Raw genomic sequence first — 21,598 nt, forward strand, 5'->3', positions numbered from 1 at the left:
TTTGGCTCTCGCCAACTGACTCAACGTCGCTCTGAACAAAAAAATCCCCTTTTGGGGATTAAGTCTCTGAGACCGAAACTTTTGAAAAAATGTAGAAGTTCAGGCACTTGGTTTTAAACTTTTGAAATCTTATTTGTAACTTTTATTTTTTCGTTTATGATTTTTACTTTAATGATTTGGATTGGAGTTTTTAAAGACTTTTCCCCTTTTTTGAATTTTCAATAAATCTTCTGAAATCATCCTTTTTTGATTTGGTTTCTTCACGACGCCCCGTGAGCCTTGGAGTTGAACATTGACCCACCACACTACAGCACACAGGATAGAGAATGATTTTCACACCTCATATCACCGAGCATGAACGTAGTGGGGAAGCTGTTAGGGGGTTGAACGGGTACCTAGTTATCCTTTGGGATGGATTTTTAGGCAGTAAATCTTGTCATCGGTTAAATGGACCGTTCCTACTTGGCTGGTTGTTAGAGGATTTTACCTTGAGCTCCATCTGCTAGGAAATAATAGACTAGTGGTTGGTAAGACGGTAACCATCTGAGTTCTAAGAAATAGAAGACTGGTTAACTAAACAGCAGGTGACGAACTTCTGTTAGCTCAGATAGGATCGTGTATTTTTATTTTACCCATGCGTGTGCGTCGAGAACACGCAACAGAAAAGAGAAACACAAACTCAAGTTCATTCATGTGACGAGGATGCATGCACATGAAAAGTAGAGGAAATGGAGACGGGAGAGACAGTCAACACACCAGCAGACACACATCTGTACAATGTGTCATTGTCACTGCACAGAGACAGAAATGCCTGTCAAAAAAGTTTTTAATTTTACTTTCAAAGTGGAAACCTTGAAAACTAATTAGAACATGTTTCAACAAGTGACCCTGTAAAGTGGTTCAGCCGAAAGCACCATGCTGCTACTGTCATTGTTTGGTTTTTCATTAAATACAATAAAAACATATCTGATTAATAGATTTTGACATTACAATGAGGAGCTATCACTGGCATTCATGTTGTAAACAAGGCTCTGAGAAACCTAAAGCTGTGGTTTTAGAGACATAACATTTACGTTTTACATTTCTGAGTAAAGGCTGTTTGCACACAAGGTTTGTTTTCTTTTCCACAAAATTGCTGCCGCTATAAAAAAGGATGTCATCATGTTTGCACACTGACATTTTTTGATTTTCTGCCTCCATCTCTCTGTGTCTCGATGTTCAGGACCAGTTGTGTTTTAATGTAAGGCTCGAAGGCAACAGTCTGTCAAACCTGACTTCTGACATCCTTTAACACACCTGGAAGGGATCAGGGTAACTATGCAGCTCTTAAAGGAGAAACTGCTATTTACCTGTTCACACAGGGGATCCACGTTTTTCTTGTAGGCCTGCAGTCGAGCTTTTCAGGGGGAATGAGCTGCTGCCTTTCTGTCAGAGTAATAAAACCTTTTTCTACCACACTTCATGTTATTAGGTGAACTGTAACTGTTATCACTTTTAGCTTGCTGGACATTTCCCTTCACTGTCATTATATTTACATTATATTTCAGAACTGTATAATCTTTAAACATTTTTATTCACCAGGCTCAAGATTCTCCTCCTTCTCACTCCACCTTAGCACTCTTGTCTTTCTTTATTATACATTAAAGTTGTATAAGTAATAAACTCCTCTCTGCCTGTTATAATATCATTATTACTTTATTTCCCGCTTGATCTCGACGCTGCATGGACGGATCCATCTGAAGGGGGAAGGAGGGGGGGAGGACGGTCGGTACCACTCTGTCCATCTGCCTCACAGAATAAATAGAATATATAACCTGCTCTCATCCACATGTGGTTATTAACATGTTTAATAATTAAAAGTAAAAACAACAAGCAGAAACATTTCAGGAAGTCAAGTGTCCACTCTGTCCAACAACCCCCCTCCAGAAATCGGTGCCGGTGAATTGTATTGCGACCAACTAACTTCATGATAAACCGGCACATTTGATCCAGGCTCAGCCAGCTCGCCCACCGACTCCTCTCAACCTTCTTGAAGAGGGAATTTAAACGTGATTTCAGCGGCACAGACTAAAGAAACTACATTAGAAACCTTTAGTCAACTTTTATTTTCAAGTGAACTCAAAGATGCCACTCAGAGATTTGTTCTGACGCGACGTGAGTCATGAAAAAAATCAAGCTAGGTACGTTGATTAAAAAATAATGTCCGTTTGACAGATCACTCTTTATATTAATATTAAACACTATCGATATTATCACTCAGTGTGTTACAAAAGTAAATGTAAATATTTTAAAGCTTACACAACATACTAATAACTTACAGAGACACATTTTTTTAAACTTATTTGTGTGTTTTCACTGGTGACAGATCGACAGTTTGTTAACGGGAGACTGGATTCAAAATCTGGGGTGACCGAGTCAACTCTGCAGGGGCTCCACAAGATGGCGCCAGTGAATCAGACAAAGGTATTGTTGCAGGTTATTCTATCACATTTGAGGATATAAAGTCGTTCTTTTTAATGCTCGGTTGATGAACACAATAAACATGACTAAAACATGGAACTAATATATGCAGAGGTTTAAAGATTACTAAAATATTCTATCTAAGTAAAAGTACTGTTACTTTCATAATGTTTTACGTAAACTTAAAGTACCAGTTTAAAAATGTAAAACAGCATTCACAGACACACTTTTGCCCATGAGTCAGAGTCACAGACAATTTATTTTAGTCATGTTGGACTTCAGAAAATGAGTCAAAATAAATGCAACCACACCTTCAGCAGGTAGACCTGTGATGGAGGTGCTCACCCATGCAGCTCTCGCTGAAGTTGAACGAGTCAAGAAAAGGATCTCTCTGCTTCTCATTTCTCCGTTGTGATGAGGGAACATCATTCATAGTAGGAATATTTCATTTACTCAGTAACCGATGATACTACACAGATAGATAGATAGATAGATAGATAGATAGATAGATAGATCGATAGATAGATAGATAGATAGATAGATAGATAGGTACTTTTTTGATCCCGAGGGAAATTCAAGCTAAATGCAATTTGTTACTTTATACCTCTGAATATAAGTGATGTTAAACCTGTAAACAGCTGCACTTTAATAATTCTGAATTGTAGCAGAGAACATAAATCCACAAAATGACAGTCATGATTATACCCTCCATTACATTTTTACCATGAACGTATTCCTTTAACACTTTTAAATATGGCATACTCCAGGAGTGTGTAAATACTGATGGCTGATTCCTCTCTAGTACTCCTGACAGTTTTTCTCTCCCACTTTCTCTCTGAATAATTTAACTTTATATTACTAACTCATAATAAACTAATAATTATCTCAAGAAACATAACATCCAGAACACTCTGAATTAAAATGTACAATATATCATATTGAGCTGGTGGTGTAATCTGAAAGTTGATCCAACTGAAGGTAAATATCAAGTAAAAGAAAGTCGAATACCGCTGGGTAAAGTTTTTTAGGGAAAAGAGTGCATTTTTAAAAACAACTGGAGGTAGGTTGACAGGTTTACTCTAAATCACTACTTTAGCTTTTTTTCATACCACGATATAAACAAACCAACAGCGGTGAACAAAGGCAACTGTCAGTACCGCATGTGAAGTCACCCCACCCTGCCTAATTCTCAGACTGACACAAAGGCAACTACACTGGTACCTACTGTCAATCAAAACAAACTCCGCCCCTTTGTGAATATTTTGGCGTTCACTCAAATGAAAAAGGCAAACCAGTTTTAGATGATGCAGTGTTTAAAATCTTTGCCAAAAAGAACCTTTTAAAACAAAGAAACACATCTAAATTGAGCTCTCACTTTGCAAACAGTATCTGGCCCACAAGATTATTTATTGAGCCACCTTGGATCACAGCGTCTGCCAGTATTATAAGCACTAAACCAGTCCTCCACTGTAAGGCCACAGCAGTTCTATGTGGGATTCATTTAACAGGTAAGAGTCCTACAAGAACACCATGAAATAAATCTACAGACTTTAAGGTAAACGACCTGACACCTTAGGCAGCTTTAAGAAAAGACATTAAATGAAGGAAATTTAAATCGTGAAGGATCATCGAGGTGTCGATAACGTTACAGTACACGCAGGAATAACTTTGCAGAAAGAGACGACCTGAAGAAGAAAGCTTTAAACCCTGTGTGGTGTTCGGTAAGTTGCTTCATTCATTTATTTAGTGCTACGTTCCTGGTGGTTGGTATTGCATCTGTCTTTTTATCTTTGGGTGGTTTTATATCTTATAACTGTATTTATCCGTTAGTAACGTCAGTTTAACCTTCAGGACTGGAAACTAGGCAAATATATTTTATACTAAAATCTTAACTGATCACAAAAATTATAGTGATGTATCAGGAATTTAAAAACAATAGTTTAATTTTTATCGGTTATCTTTTGTATGTCCTTTTTCATTGTTTGGTATTAAAAGCATTTTAAAGCAGAGTACTGAAAGCTTTGCTTAACAAGCTGAATGTTAGCCGACATTTTGAGTCTTAAGATATTATCAATGCTTTGTTATATCTGTTTTACTCTGTAGAGTTTTGTTGTAAATAATAAGCCCTTTTCTGTTTGCTATTTAATTATTATTATTTTTTGGATCAACTTGGATAAATGACCATCATTTGAAGCTACAGTTGAATCTGTAGCTACAGTTAAATCTGTAGCTACAGTTGAATATTGCTTCTCACCTCAGTGTTAATGTAAATGAAACTTACTTTTTCCCCATTCCTCTTATCCCTTGTTATTCTTTTTTGATCGTAGGTTTAACCTCCCTTTTATTATCTTCGGACAATGTCTGCATATTTACAATATGTGAGCACAGCAACATCACCTCATTGTCATGGACCAGCTACATGCAGGTAAATTGGGCTATTGCTTTTCTCTTACAGGGTTAGACTCAGGGCTAACTCTGGGTAAGTACATCACATCCTACTAATGGTTAAATACAGAAAATGTTTTCTTCTATCCAGGTATATTGTCAGGTAAGTCTATCGTCACCTCACAGATTGTAACACCACTGTACTAAATGTTAAGTTTATATCCATAGCTTCATGTGCACCCTGTTACTCAATGTTCACCAAATGTCTCTTTAGCAAGAACTACAGGGGTTTGTTGAGTTTTTTTATGATTTACAAAAGGGCCCATTGATTTATTGTACGTTATATATAGCTGCAATATACAGTGACTATACAGTATGACAACTCAAGCTGGACCTCTTAAATATCATGAAGAGATTAAAGTGTCAGACTTGTAGACAACTGCCTTGTTATCCTCTGTCACAGTCATCTATCTATACCTCTGACTTTATTCACCAGTCACCTTGACGCTTCTTAAGGCTGCTTGCTGTTCTTTATCTCTCCACCAGATGCTCCCAGTTTCCCTCCTGTCTCTATGTTCAAAACTATTCCTTTTTCTTGTGAGCCCTGTTGTTTATTGTTCAGTTATTTGAAATCTTTTGTAGGAAAATCGTGCTTGATTTGTACGATTTTTTGGAAAGAATATGAATAATTTTCAAATTCTTTAAGGTCCAACAAACGACCAAAACACTTTTATTTATAGATAGATTTCTGCCAGCAGGGGGAACTGGAGAGCACATCTTGATTCTCTTGAACCCTCACAAACAAAGGTGGTTTACCTGTCCTTTAAAATATGAGGAAGTGTTAACTTCTAACATTTGATACAACCGGTTAGATAAGCATCACGGGCAAATGGACAAACATGCTGTAACGTGTAAATCTTTTAAAATTACATTTTATTCAGATGTGCCGTGGCTGCTTCACTTGGACTTTTACTGCTGATTTTCACACGGAATTGAACTTTTACTGCTGATTAAGAGATTCACCAGGTGAGTAAACTCAACCAAACTAGATATAAAAAACGTAAGTAAAGATGATTTTTAATTACATTCCACAGTCATATTAGCTACAGACATTTCCTGAAGCAACCTGCACTCCATGCGTTCAGCCCCTTGATGTTATTTTTATTCATCTCGAGGACCTTTTCCAACATGTTTTCTCAAGTCTGATTTGACTACCTGTCATCTGGAAATGTTTTTTTAGGTGATGAACAGTTGGATTTAAACTTAGCAAAAGGATTTACCGACAAATTAATAATAATACATTATATTTACAAGCGCCTTTCAGGAAACAGAAGAACACTTTACAATAATCAACATTGGGTTAATCTATGATTTGTAGGACTGATTCAACAACTAAGCAAGGTAATCATTTCTGTCAGTGCTGAATATGTAATTATTCCTCTTGTGGGGTGTTGTCAAGTTTTAAACATCAGACCTAAACTAGTTGAACAACATTCTGTTCAGTGACATAACACAGTGACTGAAAGACTCTGAATCTAACAAATTAATTTCAGTTGCAGTAGTTAGTCATTAGTCATTTACATGTTCAGAGTACAAAATTTTAAGTCAACAAGTTAAATATATGTGAACTTCTTCCGAATGACAGCAACATTTCTCTGCTCTAAAAGTGCCTCCATAATGTTGGCTGCTACCAAGAGGGGCGGGACTTTTTTTTCCTTATCAAATTGGTAGTCAGTATTGGCCCAGCCGCCACAGCCAATAGGAACAGAGTCTAAGTTTAATTGCTCTGACTGACAGATTTTTAACCAATAACAATATACAAATAATCACAGAGCTCATGTTCCACCCCCAACTCCACTCTGTTTAACTCTGAATTGTTTTTGTGTCACAGCAAGAAAATTATCAGGTAAGTTAACTTGACCTGTATAGTTTAAAGGGTATTGGATAACATATTACTAAGATAACATCAATTTTATTCTCAAACCTCATCAGCACCTACTCTCATGACCAAACTCTAATAAAACATAGGTAATTGGCCTACTATGTAGACATTAACTGAAATCACTAAACATGCTCCTGTAAGCCTACTGTTAAGATCCTTTCACAGTAAGTGATGTAAAAACAATGATCCGTGAAAACTTTTCCACTATAATGTGTCTATTCCTACAACAAGTGAGATAGCTCATTTTGAAAGAGAATATGGATTATATTACCAACAACTTCTAGAAAAAATGGTTTGTGTGGTGTTTTGGTCTGACTTTTAAATAGATTTTGAAATGATGCGTGTTTTCCATAGGTAAGCGCATAGCTGACATGATTGACAGTTGGACGTAGTCCAATGGATTGTCAGGAGGCCTAAAACCCACCCATCTCTCAGCCTGTCTTTAGGTTGACTGAAAGTTATAGTTAATGGGGTGATGAGCCTCCGGAGCCCCCTGCCATTACCGATAGCTAACATCACTCAGGATTCGTCCATTAATATTTACAGTCTAGGGGAAGACCAGGAAAGCTTACAAATGACCATTTTCAATGACAGGATTGACACACATTCCATACAGCTGATTATTTTGTCTTATAGTCACCATCATTTCACTGTGCTTTACATTTTCTCATATACAGTCAGAACTAACATGGCTAATTTGCATAAGCTTTAATTACACATGTACACATTTCCACTCCTATATGAAATGCAAAAAGCCTAAAAACTTGATGAACACTCAGGTTCTCACCGTCTAAAAAATGTGGAGAAATAACTTGAATCTTTTATCGAACTAGGGGTCAGCTGACTGGTTGGCCAACAGCAATGCACAGTAGGCGTGACTTAACAACTGACAGGCTGAGAGAAACTGCGGCATGTAAGAGTAAAGTAAAAGAACAATTAGAATTGCATTAAAGCACGTTTAATCTTCAAATCTCTCAGTGTTTTCTACACGTTTATGTATTTTTGGGGAGTTAATGAACTAAGCCATTAATTAATTCATTAATTAACAGCTGGGACAAAGTGAGTGAGACTCACTGAACTCACATTGAATTTCCTTCGGGATCAATAAAGTATCTATCTATCTAGACTCTACACTTATTCCTCTCTTATCACTCAAATCTTCATTTATATCAAATTACATTATTCTTTAAAGTTGTTCATTTTGCCATTATTGACCTATGCTTGTATAAAGGTTTAGCCTATTCTTTTTTATGGTTTTAATGTTAAATTAAATTATTTCTGCATTTTAAGGGATTGTACTGCAAATTTTGTTGTACTGGTACAATGACAATAAAGACAATTCAATTCAATAACATTGCAGCACTTACTATCCTTTAATTATTATTTTGTTCCCCATGTGGCTAAAGCGGTGTGGCCCAGAACTTCCTGGGTATTTTTAAGACAGATGATGTTTTCACTGAGGAAAACTGACTGTAGGGTTTTTCCTTTCTGAGTTACTTTTTCTTTGTTTTTATTTATTGCCTATTTGAGTGAATAGGTGCGACTGAGCTAATGTTCATTTCATGTTTGGCCCAGCACTTCCTTGATGATGTCATCACTGAGTTACGGTTCATTTCAGAATCAGAATTCTTTTTTTTTCACATGCAAGGAATTTGTCTCGGTGTAATGGTGCAAAACACAGTTAACGTGTGGACTCCTGGGCGCGCTGGTGTCGCAGTGGTAGCGCGCGCAGCCCATGTATTGAGGCTCAGTCCTCGCGCGGGCGGTCCGGGTTCGCGTCCGGCCTGTGGCTCATTTCCCGCATGTCTCTCCCCACTCTCTCTCCCTGATTTCCACCTCTATCCACTTTCCTCTCTATAATAAAGGCCAAAAATAAATCTTTCAATAAAAAAAATAAAAAAACGTGCAGGTTCCTGCTGAGTCCAGGACGGAGTAGAGGGCCAGGTTGACAGCATTCTCAGGTCTCTTTTAACCAACACACGTTTTTCTGTCCTTCACAGGTTATGTACATTTATGCTATACACGTTTAAGTCCAATGCTAATGCTACTGCACAGGTTTAACCTGTAATGATGTTTACTCTTAGTCACATAGGGGCTCCTAAATCTTGTTTGGGGATTATTGTATACAGAGGGGAGGGGGGACAGCGGATGTGTATGTAACTAATGTTTTTTTTCCTGTCTGTCTGTCTGTCTGTCTGTCTGTCTGTCTGTCTGTCTGTCTGTCTGTCTGTCTGTCTGTCTGTCTGTCTGTCTGTCTGTCTGTCTGTCTGTCTGTCTGTCTAACAGACCTGTAGGTGAACTGGAGGGGGTCCAGGACGGGGTCTGTGATGTCTTTGAGGTGTGAAAGCACAAAGCGCTCAAAAGACTTCATCACCACAGAGATCAGGGCGATGGTTCTGAAGTCAGTAAGTCCTGTTGTTCTTGGTTTTTTGAGGACAGAAAAAACGTCTGTAAAGACTGAAGACAGCTGATCAGCACAGTGCTTCAAGGTGGAGGGAGAGACAGAGTCTGGTCCAGCTGCTTTGTGGGGGTTCTGTCTCTTAAAGATCTTATCTACATCTCTTTCACTGACTGAGGTGTCGGGAGAGAGGGCTGTTGGAGGGGATCAGTGGTTCAGAGACCTGAGTCCCCGGAGGTGGAGGAGGTGAGTTGTGGAATGATTTCAGGGTTCAGGGAAAAGTTTGAGTTATGTTACATCCAGCTGCAGCCCATTTGTTAATGTGGCAGTCTATGAAGCCAGAACAAGTTTGGTCTTGTTCAAAGAGAAGTGAGGCCATGCTGCCTTTAACACGACTTTGTTTGATTTAAGAGTTAATTTAATGTGTTTCCTTTGAACTTTTCTTTTTCTTAACTATAATAAAAACTTAGTCTGCTGATATGCTTTCCTACAACCTGCCTTATCACTTCAGCTAAACTACTTTACTGGTACATGAATTAAATGATATTACAGGAGTTGTTTTGAATAATGTCTGCTCTTATTGATCTATTCACTAATGAGTAATGTTCTACTGTACATCCTTCCCCTTTTAAATATCTTAAATTGTTTCTCAGGTTCTCAAGTTGTTCTTTCCATTTGAATGAGTCCCTGATGTTCACAGCAGATTGACATCATGGCGACTTCAGCAGCAGGTGAGTCCAGTCAGACTCTGTATTATCCTCTGTATCCATATCAATCAATCAATCAATCTTTATTTATATAGCGTCAATTCATAACAGGCGTTATCTCGACACTTTACAAAAAGCAGGTAATTTACCTTACTGTTTGTCTGTTAACATTAACAAAAGAGCAGGTAACAAGACCATGCTCATTGTTATGTTTACAAAAAGCAGGTAAAGGACCTTACTGATGGCTATTGTGACAGAGCGGTTCCATCACTGAGTGCAGGCGCACACACCAACACATACGCTGACACACACACGCGCACCAAACTTTCCCCTCTGCCAATGCTCCACCACGCAATTAAACACATCATCTTCCTCCTTTCCCTTCCCGTTCCATCCGACCAAGGGTGCACACTTGTGAGCTCTATTTGTTTTTTTTTTCATACATTTATATCAACTCTCAGCGCACTCACCATTCAGGGCGTTGGATATGCACGCCACAGCGTCCCGTTCTGATTCAAACAGAGGCGGTACATTTCCACCAGGTAAATAGGCGGACGTGGCGCTGAATTACAATCCCGTGATGTGATGATTGCTGAAATGGTGGCAGTAGCTCAGTCTGTAGGGACTTGGGTTGGGAACCAGAGGGTCGCCGGTTCGAGCCCCGGCACGGACCAAGTCCGGAAATTGGTCTGGTAGCTGGAGAGGTGCCAGTCCACTTCCTGAGCACTGCCGAGGTGCCCTTGAGCAAGGCACCGAACCCCAACAACTGCTCTGGGGCGCTCTCTGTGGGCAGCCCCCTCACTCTGAGACCTCTCCATTAAATGCAGAGTGAAAACCGAAATTCCCCTTGCGGGATTAATAAAGTATATGAAAAAAAAAAAAATGTTTGTTTTAAATGTATCGACAGGAATGTTGCTGTCTTGTGAATAACATGTTCAGTTAAAAAGGGTAAGTCAGCGGTGAGGCATCCACACGAAGGTACATGTGAAAACTCCATTCATTTATAAGAAAATGCCTGTGTTTAGAAATATTATGCAAATCATAATGCCCGGTGTGCTCTCTTTAAACGATGCTTTTTGTTTAAAGAGAAGGCTGTTTGAGACCTTTGGGTGAGTGAAGTCAAGTTACAGAGGAGGTAACAGCTTGAGGACGAAAAGTTTGTTTGCTCAATACTCATGTTGGAGTTTTGTTTTGTAAATATTGTTTTTCTATTTTTTTTTGTTTGGGATTTTTCACATTTTTTTGTAAATATTGTACACTTGTGGAGGCCGGTGAAAAATAAATCCACCAATCACAGTCTGCGACTACGCCTGTGTGTTTTTCAAACTTTTTTGGGGGTGTTTAGTAAGAGAACCCCGCCACAGCTATATTACAAGAGCCCAGCTTAATCCGTCATAGCGTGGCAAGAAAAAATTTCCTTTTAACAGCCATCTGCTAAACTGTGCTGGGCTTGAAATGGGACAAGATGCAGAAAGAAGAATGGGCTAGGTTGGGGGGGGGGGGGGGGTATAAACACCAATAGAGATTAAGCAGGTCTGTGATTTTTGGATCGATGAAATAGCAACAACCCTAAAACAGTGTTTTTTCTTGAGCAGAAATATTTAATGCAGCAACACATATAATATATTATTCTAAACACAGACGTTTCTCGTGTTTGTCCATAACTGAAATGTGCATTGAAAGAGACTGTGCACACTCATGACATGTAAATGTTTCAATCATAGATGATCTGTATCCCCTGAGGCGCTCTAGGAGTCTGCAATGGTTGCCACCTGAGAGTGAGTGAAACTTCTATAAATCTGTATAAGAACATCTGTGTTTCAGTCACATCTGTAAGTAGGTTATCAAGCCCAAAATACAGTAAAAAAACGAACGAGTTAGATTGTTAAATCTTTTTTTTTCACAGTGTCTGAGTTGAGGGTTGTTCTGCTGGGGAACAGCTGGTCTGAGAGGAGTTCAGTGGCTAACTTCATACTGGGAGAGACTCTGTTCTACACTGAGAGAGAACCAGACAGCTGTTTGAAAGTCAGGAGACACATAAAGAAAAAAGACTTAGTTCTCATCAACACTCCAGATCTGCTTTATGACATCTCTGAAGACAAACTGACAGAACATGTGACAGAGTGTGTGAGACTGTCTAAACCTGGACCTCATGTGTTCCTGTTGGTTCTCCAGCCTGAGAACTTCACAGATCAACACAAACAGAGACTGTGCAGAGTCCTTACACAGTTCAGTGATCAGTCCTTTGATCATTCACTGATACTGATATCAACACCCAGAGAGCAGGGATCATGTGACATAAAAAAACATTTACAAAGTCAACCCTTAAAAGACATGATCAGAGAATGTAGATACAGATATTTAGAGCAGGCAAACCTTGAACTTCCAGAGCTGTTGACACGTTTGGGTCAAATTGTGAAGGAGCACAATGGAGAGCACGTCAGCTGTGAGGTGTTCATGGAGGCCAGTGATGACATTCAGGGAACACAACAAAAGGAAACAAGGCTCAGTATCATGGAGGCTGTTACTTCTTATGGTAAGAGATCTGTTATAATGAAAGTGTTTAAACTCACAATAATAACTGATCTCATGAGAACATGAAGCTGTAAGTCAATGATGTCATCTTGTTACAGGTCGTTGTAGCCGGGATATCACGGTGACACCCCGTCCCTCAGGGCAAAGTAAGTAAACATTCACGTATAGACAAATGTTTTTTTATCACTAACAGTACCATATTTGCTATGATTTGGTTGACCCCATCCCCCAGTAACTCATCACATAGAATTTAGTAAGCGTGCATTATGGCTAGACTTACAACAACCCCTCTTGGGCCCAAAAGGGGGTGAGCCTGTTTGTGCTGGTTTTCAATCATTCTTTATATGTAAAGAACCAATTTATAACAAAGGTTGTCTTTAGACACAAAAATAGCAGACCGTACTTTGAATTTTTTAATTCAAATTCATTTATTTAATAGGGACAATGCAATTTAATATAGTTTCAATACATACATTAAACTAATGTGCTGCATAAAGAGTATATAGCTAGTGCTAATTTCCAGCTCTTGTCCTCGTTGACTCTTTTATGATATTATTTACAAAGACCCAACATTAATCCGTCATGAGCACAGCACGAAACAAAAACATCCTTTTAACAGGCAGAAACTGAACAGCTTACTTCCAAAACTGTGCGGAAAGAGGAATAGATGGAGATGCAGAAAGAGACCGGTGTATATTTAAAATAATGCCTTTTTAAGCCATAAACAGGGAACAGATTTAAAGAACTTCTCCTGAAGTCTTTATTCATTCAGAACCAAATTTGGTCTTTGTATCATAGAGACCTTGGGGAACAAAAGCTTACGTTTCCTTAAAGGGCGTGGCCAGGGGGTCAAAATTTATAACAGGAAGCAAACAAGAAATGTATACATCCAGATTTTATTTTGATTTAACATCTCTAGAAATATATATCAATAACTGTGAAGGTATAAACAGATATAAGTTTTGATTAAGCTAGTTAATAACCAACATGAAGATGATGAGTTTTTCCTCCTTCATCAAACCTCTTAACACTAAATATAGAAAACAGAATGTAAGCTTTAGTTTAACCATGTGCCATGATGATGTCTCTCTACATGTCACATTTTATTTTTCTATTACAGTCAGAATTCTGCTGTTGGGGATGGACGACAAAAAAACAAAACTTGGAGACTTAATAACTGGAAAAGAACAACACACCTCAAGCTTCATAAAAAACCCATTTGCAACAAAACAAATGAGTGGAAAATGGAGAGGAAAGTCTCTAACAGTGGTGAAAACTCCAGATGTTTTCAGTGTTTCTGTGGAGAAGCTGAGAGAAGAGATGAAGAAGGCTGTGAGTCTCTGTCCTCCTGGACCAAATGTTGTGCTGCTGTTAGTGAAACCTTCTGATTTCACTGAAGAGAAAAGACAAACACTGAAGTTCATCCTGAGTTTGTTTGGTCAAGATGCTTTCAAACACTCAATTGTCATCAGCACACATGAGGATAAAACAGGAGTCTCTGTTAGAAGTCTCATTAAAGACTGTGGAGAACGACACTACAGTATGGCTGACAACAACCGTGATGTATTAATGCAAACGATTGAGAAAACTGTTCATGAAAACAAAGGAACCTTTCTCACTGTCATTGAGGAGTCGATCGCCCCAAAGTCTGGTCCTATGAAAACAGCTTTGAACCTGGTTCTGTGTGGGAGGAGAGGAGCAGGGAAGACTTCAGCAGCTGAGGCCATTTTAGGTCAGACAGGCCTTCATTCAGTCTCCAGCTCATCAGAGTGTGTTAAACATCAGGGAGAGGTGTGTGGACGTTGGGTTTCCCTGGTGGAGCTTCCTGCTTTGGGTGGAAAACCTCAGGAGGAAGTGATGAAGGAATCACTCAGGTGTATCTCTATCTGTGATCCTGAGGGTGTCCATGCCTTCATCCTGGTTCTACCTGTAGATCCAATCACTGATGAAGACAAGGGAGAGTTGGAGACCATGAAGAACACCTTTGGAAGTCGATTCAATGACATCACTGTGTTGCTGTTCACTGTAGAGTCAGATCCTTCAGCTTCAGCTGTTGTTAACTTCCTAAATGAAACCAAGTCCATCCAGGAGCATCGTCAGAGCTGTGGAGGAAGATCTTTGGTTGTAAACATCAGGGACAAGCAGCAGATCCCAGAGCTGCTGGACATGGTGGAAAAGATGCACAAAGATAAATCTGAATCATTCATCTTCACAACACAAACATTTGCCCGTGTCCAAATAGAAAAGATCATAACACTGCAGGCTGAGCTGAAGAACCTAAAAACAAAAGACCCAGTCATCTGTGAGTACTATTGATTTTAATTTCTATCTATAAATTATATTTATTTATTTTTAAAGATAAACAACTGATTGTTAATCATATAAAAGTCTCGAATCTAAACAGTACTTTATACATTTTCAGCCCTGAAGGTAAATTTTGACCCTATTTCACAGATGATGACGAGAAGCTGAGTCCAGAGAGTCTCAGGATTGTGCTGATAGGGAAGACTGGAACTGGGAAGAGCGCTTCAGGAAACACCATTTTAGGACATGAAGAGTTTGAAGCAGAACCAAGCCAAACATCAGTCACAAAATGTTGTCAGAAAGCACAGAGTAAGGTTAATGGTCGTCCAGTCACTGTGGTCGACACTCCTTGTCTGTTTGACAATAGCTTGTCCAATGAAGAGGTTCATGAAGAGATGATTAAATGCATCAGTCTTCTGGCTCCAGGTCCACATGTCTTCCTGTTGGTGTTACGCATAGGCCGATTTACACAAGAGGAGAGAGAGACTTTAAAACTCATCAAGACTTTTTTTGGGTGGAATGCTGAAAAGTTCACCATCGTTCTTCTAACTGGAGGAGATTCATTAAAGCGTAATAACATGTCCATTGAAGAATACATTGAAAAGAGATGTGATGATTCCTTTAAGAAACTGCTTGCTGACTGTGGAGGAAGATACCACGTGTTTGATAACCATGATCATGAAAACAAAACTCAAGTCAGTGAGTTGATAACCAAGATTGAAGAAATGGTGAGCTCTAATGGAGGAAGCTGCTACACCAATAAGATGCTGCAAGGAGCTGAAGCTGCTATAAAGAAAGAAATGAAGAGACTCTTGAAGGAGAAGGATGAAGAGATGAGGAGAGAGATGGATGAGCTTCAAAAGAAACACGAGGAAGAAATGAAAGAAAAGGAAAGAAGAATGGAAGAACAGAGGATAGAAATAGAAAAGGAGAGAAAACTGAGAGAAAAACAACTCAAAGAAAAGGAAGAGCTGATCAACAAGGCGTGTGAGGAGAGAAAGAAAGAACAGCAAAAGAGAGAAGAAGAAAACAAGAGAAGAGAGCAAGAGGAACAAAACAAGAAACAGGAATGGGAACAGAAACTCTCAGCTTTAGAGAAATAGATAAAATCAAAAGAAACCATTAACAAAGAGCTGGAGGCGAACCAAGAAGAAATGAGAAAGCAACAAGAGACTTGGGAGAAAGAAAGAAGTCAACGAAAACAAGAAGATGAACAGAGACAAACTAAAATTAAAGAGCTCCAAGATGAATACGAAAAAGAACGAGAGAGTTATGAAAAGAAAAGAAAGGAAGAGGACAAACACAGAAGAGAACAGGAGGAGAAGGAAAAAAGAGAATTGGAGGAAAATTACAAGAAACAAATGGTGAAAGCCTTTAATGCACTGACAGAGAAACACGTGGAGGAAATGGGCGAGTTGAAGCAAAAACAAGAAAGACAACTGCAGGAAGCAGAAGAGAGACATGGCAGAGAGTACAATCTTTTAAAAACCCTCTCCGAAAGCAGAGAAAGAAATTTACTTTTCTTTTTTTTTTTCAGTTTGTGTTTTGTCTTTTTTACATTGTTCATTAGACTAGAAAGCTATAAAGTATAAACTATAGAGATAGAGTATAACAGATGACCTCTCCCAGTCTCCTGTCTGTATAGTGAGCATCAGTGCCATGTGTTTGGTTCTGTGTGTGTGCAATGCTCTCATACAAACAGAACACAATTGATCAGACATTAATCATGTTCATAGAATGTTTAATATAAAACATCCTTGCGAGTGATTTTCCTGAGATTTCCCCGTGCTTTGCATATCTCCGTTTAGTTTTCAGATCTCATTCTAGATTTTCGGACCTGTAAAAACCTCCTTTGTTTCTGAGGAGATCTTCTTGTTCACATTTTGGTGAACAACATTGTCATGTTGATATTTGCCGTGTCCACCATGCTGGTGCTGATTGACTTGTTGTCTAGTACTACAGTATATGCCATCAGCATCCCACATGGTCTGATGTAACTTTGAATAGGCTTTTTTAAGAGCGTTTAATTACAGACATGAATAATGTAAGAACAACAGTTACAAGATATTTCTTGTCATTTTAATGTTGTGTAAAACATGTCACTCTTTTCTTTGACTTCGTTTATTATCACAGAGAGAATCACGATTTCTCTGAACAAAAGCACTGATTATTGGAACCACATACGAGGAGGATCAGGCCCCTGATTGAACACCATCTGTATTTGTTTTTTTTTATGTTTTTACTGGACCACAAATCAATGAGCACAGGATCATGATGTCCTTACACAGAGGAAAGTTTTGGAGAGGCCACGAGTCATCAGTCAACCAAGCTGATCTGACTCAGTCAGTGGCTTCATTTAATATAACTAAAATCGTGTCATATTAGTGTAAGAGAGATGCTGCCACAAGATGGCGCCCTGTGTATAAAACCGGCTTGTTCCTATTCAACCTCTCAGTTCAGTTTATATGAATCAAACACAAGGTTGCCATTGCTCCAGTTATTGTCGGTATATTTTAGTAATTTCAGGTGTTTCGATCTTTGTATTTAAAAAAAATGTATCTTTGATTGTAAAGTATGTTTATGTTTCATATAGCTGGTTATTCTCATAAAAGTTATTTCATTTATTCAAAAAATGTACATCAAGGATTCTAAGAAATATTTTAGTAATTTCTTATTATAGTATTATTATTATTATTGATTTTAGTTTTGTACATTATATAAACACAAATATGTCATTCCTTAAAGTAAAACTTGTTTTGCTTTTCTTTGTTCTTCTTGATAATCAAAAATAATGTCAACAAAAAAGAAGATTCAGATGTCAGCTTTAATTTCAATCAACCAATCAATCAAGCTTTATATATCCACACTACAAACAATTTTCTTCCAACCAATTTAAATGCAATTCAAACAAAATATAGTAAAAAATAAATAAATATAAAACTATGATTTTTTTGTAACAAAAAAAAAAAGATTCAGACGGATCTGAGTCCTGGATCATTAACTTCAAGCATCTCTGAGTTGTAGTCCGCTACAAGGCCATGTAGTGCTTTATAAACTAATACAATATTTTTAAATGAACATAAAAACTCACAGGTATTCAGTGTAAAGATATTAGAATCAGTGTAATATACTCTCTGCTTTACTCGAGCTGCTCTGTTTTGTATTAATTGCAGATTTGTTTTTTCCTCTGTCAGACCTAAAAGGAGGTGTTACAGTCGTCTGAGCTGCTGGTTATAAAAACATGCTTTACTTTCTGTGCAGGAGAAACAAACAGCCTGATTTGAGCCTTTGAACCAATGATGCATGATACTTCTGTTTTGTCCTGTAAAAAGTTTTGTGACATTTAATAGACCTATAAATATACCATTCACATCTAGTTTACTGAGTGATTACACAACAGATCTTCTACCTTTTATGATTTAGTTTCTAAAGTTTTATTCTGAGTTGTGCTCTTTAAGTTGTTAGTAGCGTTTACATTTACAGTCATATTTTACATAAGTCACTCTCTCTTCCTCTGCAGCCTTTAGTTTCTGCTCTTTATGAACATTAACATGTAGAAACCTGCTTTCAGTCAGTCTGTCAACATGTCTCCCTTCTCTGTCAGACTGATTCTCCTTTAAATAACCACTAAACTATAAACTGTACTCCGACACAGACGTGTTGGATTCTCTCTCTGCTGCAGGTTTCAAGTCTCTGCATGTTGATTTTCATGAAAACGAAGAGGTTTGATTATTTTAAGGAGGACCCAGGCGGAGGATTCCCATCCTGTCAGGAAGTCTCTCCTGCGCTCACCTTTTTTGGTCATTGTGTTTGGCATGTTAATTAGTCTCTGTGTGAAGGTGTGGCGTGGCAGACTGACACTCCTCCGACTCCCTGAACAGGCCTGAACCAGCCGGAGAATATGGGAAATGTCAGCGGTGCCTGGCTTCAGGGCAATGATCACAGGTCAGGGCTGTGAACCAGCATGTTGCTCTTTACTCAAGTCATATAATGAACCTCAGCACTCTGCAGCAGGACGACAAACCCTGAACTGCTCAAAAATCTCACATTATGTAATGAGGAGTTGGAGGCTGCATGGTGCTGACGTGATCATCTCTGTCCCCTCAAAACGAGACAGTTCCTGGTTTGAATCCCCGTCTGACAGGGGTCTCCAGGTTCTCTCGTGGCGTGCATGGCGTGGTTTCTCTTCGAGTACTCCGGCTTCCTCCCACAGTCCAAACACACGCTCGTTAGATTACCTGCTGACTCTAGATGGCCCGTTGGTGTGAATGTGAGTGTGGCTGGTTTGTCTGTTTCTATAAATCAGCTCTGTGAATGAAAAGTCCAGTTTGAAACCCCGCCTCTCGCACGATGACATCTGGGATCGACTCCAGCCCCCCTGCGACCCTGAACGGGAAAATATGTAGATAATGGATGGATGGATAATGAGCACTATGTCATATCATAATATCCCTTTTTAAAAATATTTCTGATGCATTAACATGTTAGCAGTAATATTTGTTTACAGCCCTCATGTTAATGTAATGATATTAAAAATACAAAGTTGTGACTTTACATAAGATGCAAAAACAGAAACAGAGTGTGATGATGAAGTACTTGATCGTAGCAAAAAATACATCACAGTAAATGTCATGAAAAGAAGGGACTTTCAGAGCAGAGTCAGATTATCACAACATGAAGGAAAACCTCTGTAGTAGACAGCTGCTGTGTTTGCACCGTATTAAAGGAAGGATTTATTAGCTTATTAGCTAACACTCAAGATTTTTAAGTAGGCCGACAAATATTTAAAATGTCTACTTGAGTACAATCCTTAAACAAATGTGCTTTCACAAGACTTTATTTTTAGAGCGTGATAGTAACCACCTCATTTTCCTCAGGTCCCAGCATCCTTCAGGTGGATGTTGTGTAAGAGTCATTGGAGCTGCAGTCACGTCCATATAAGGAGACACGCAGCTCAAAGTCGAAACACTCTTTCAGTTCGGTGAGAGCAAATCGATGGCGAGCTGTGACTTTTAGGTAAAAGTTTGAATATTTAGTGTGAAGACTGCTTTCCATCTGAGCGGTAAAGATCCAGGGTTGTTTTTTTATAATCTGAAAGATGCACTTCATTTGTATCCTCTAATTTATTTCATCACATTAAAGAATTTTGCAGCTCTGAATCTTAATGTCACATTTATCTGTCCTTTCGTCTTCCATGTAAGTATTAAAAGTGTAAACCGTAACAAAGCTCTCAGCTTTACAGATTGTTACGGTTTAAACCACAGATCTCAGGTGTGGCACCTCCACACGCTGGAATGTCAGCTACATTCAAGTCCATACAAGGCCAAATATAGGTCTGATACAAAGGGGGCGGTCCTTGTCAGGTGTGGCCACGCCCCCTTGTGTTTGTGGTTTTCTACAGACCAGCCTCAGGTAACGCCCCTAAAATCCTGCACTATGCTTGGCCCAGTTAGAAGTTAAAAAAGGAAGCGACTGAGAGGCTCCCATCTGCCACAACAGACGAGCATGTTTGTTTCTGTACATGAACGTTATGTAATGGAAGAGCTCGAGTGGCTGGAGTTAAACGTGTCTGTGCAGGTTCAGGGTGCGGACGCTACGACAGGAACAACTCTGCAACATAAAGCCATGCACAACCACTGTAAAGAAATGCAGGGTTTGCTCTGTGACTGTGGAGCAAAAAAGATCTAAAGATTTAAATTTAAAACATCTTTAAGAAGACAAAAGGGAAGAACGTGAGCAGTAAAAGGAAGTGAGGAAGAGAAGACAGAAATATAAGGAGAATATGAAAACAGCTGAGAGGAGAGGGAAACACTCAGAAAACTAAAGGTGAAAAAGGATGAAGATGAATCATACAATTTAGAGACAGAAAGTACAAAAAGTTATGAGATTTGGACCGGCAGTTGGAGTCCTAACAAGCGTCACAGAGCTGTGAAGAAACAAAACACATGACCTGAGTTTATCCAGGTCATGTGTTTCAGGTCTATCTGCAAAGACAAAACAGCAGATGGCGCCAAAATCAACACAAACCTCCAGTTTCTTCATGGAGTTTTAAAGTATGAATGTGGAGAGTGACGAATACTGAACTCAACTGAACAGGAGTCGAAAATCCTCTTTTATTATAACGTCAATGTGAGGAAATATTCAGTGTGCAGTGCGTGAGTGAAAAAGGGTTTTAAAGTGAAGCCGAACATTTATGACGGTATTTCTAAAACTCTTTGTGACGTCACTGCTGCTGTGTGTTTTTGTCTTAGTTTCCACAGTCCTAAAATATGTCCAATAAATCAGTGTTTCTCAACTCGTGGGTTGGGACCCAAAAGTTGTTCGCAGAGCCGTTTTCAGTGGGTCTTTCTTGATCAGTGACGTCAGTCTGATATTCCATACCTAAATTGCGTCAATATCCGACCCGATACAGATGTAAGATCGGATCTGGCTGGATTAAGACTTATAGGTCGAGGAGTTCAGGCACTAGGAGTGGAGCAGTTACTCCTTCACAACTAAAGGAGCCACTTAAGGTGGTTCAGACTTCTAATTGGGGGTGCCTCCCGGATGCCTTCCTTTGGAGGTTTTTGAATGCACGCCCAACTAGAAGGAGACCCGGGGGTCTCTGGGTTTACTGAGTTCACTTGCTGCCACTGCGACCTGACCTCGGATAAGAGAAGGAAAATGGATGGATGGAGATGTGAGTGAGGCAGTTTGGACCTGAGATGGTAGAACAAAAAAACATGTGACATGACAAAGAAATGAATCAAAACAACATGTTAATAGATCGGTGCTTTACAGACCTTTTTGACACTCTTCCCCCTGAAGATGGGTCTCAACCCACCAGGAGAGAACCGCTGCATTAAAGCAACACAAAGCGCACAGTGC

General features: G+C 39.0%; 1 protein-coding gene across 3 annotated transcripts; it reads left to right on the top strand.

Moving 5' to 3' along the window:
- Positions 1 to 2,798: 2,798 nt before the first annotated feature.
- On the top strand, positions 2,799 to 19,890 carry LOC306842413 (GTPase IMAP family member 8-like). 3 transcript variants are annotated; one of them, XM_079372648.1, is made up of 10 exons: positions 4,869 to 4,885; positions 5,604 to 5,652; positions 5,787 to 5,871; positions 9,074 to 9,431; positions 9,839 to 9,916; positions 11,617 to 11,670; positions 11,799 to 12,428; positions 12,526 to 12,573; positions 13,548 to 14,729; positions 14,882 to 19,890. In XM_079372648.1, the coding sequence occupies exons 5-10, from the start codon at positions 9,898 to 9,900 to the stop codon at positions 15,832 to 15,834; spliced, it is 2,886 nt and encodes a 961-aa protein (XP_079228774.1). In that variant the 5' UTR covers positions 4,869 to 4,885; positions 5,604 to 5,652; positions 5,787 to 5,871; positions 9,074 to 9,431; positions 9,839 to 9,897; the 3' UTR covers positions 15,835 to 19,890. The 3 variants fall into 3 exon arrangements, with proteins under 3 accessions (XP_079228776.1, XP_079228774.1, XP_079228775.1); XM_079372650.1 differs by lacking the exons at positions 4,869 to 4,885; positions 5,604 to 5,652; positions 5,787 to 5,871 and adding an exon at positions 2,799 to 2,894; XM_079372649.1 differs by lacking the exons at positions 4,869 to 4,885; positions 5,604 to 5,652; positions 5,787 to 5,871 and having other exon boundaries at positions 8,243 to 9,431.
- Positions 19,891 to 21,598: the final 1,708 nt, after the last annotated feature.

This window comes from Symphodus melops (genome assembly GCF_947650265.1).
Source record: "Symphodus melops genome assembly, chromosome: 1".
Classification (NCBI taxonomy): domain Eukaryota; kingdom Metazoa; phylum Chordata; class Actinopteri; order Labriformes; family Labridae; genus Symphodus; species Symphodus melops.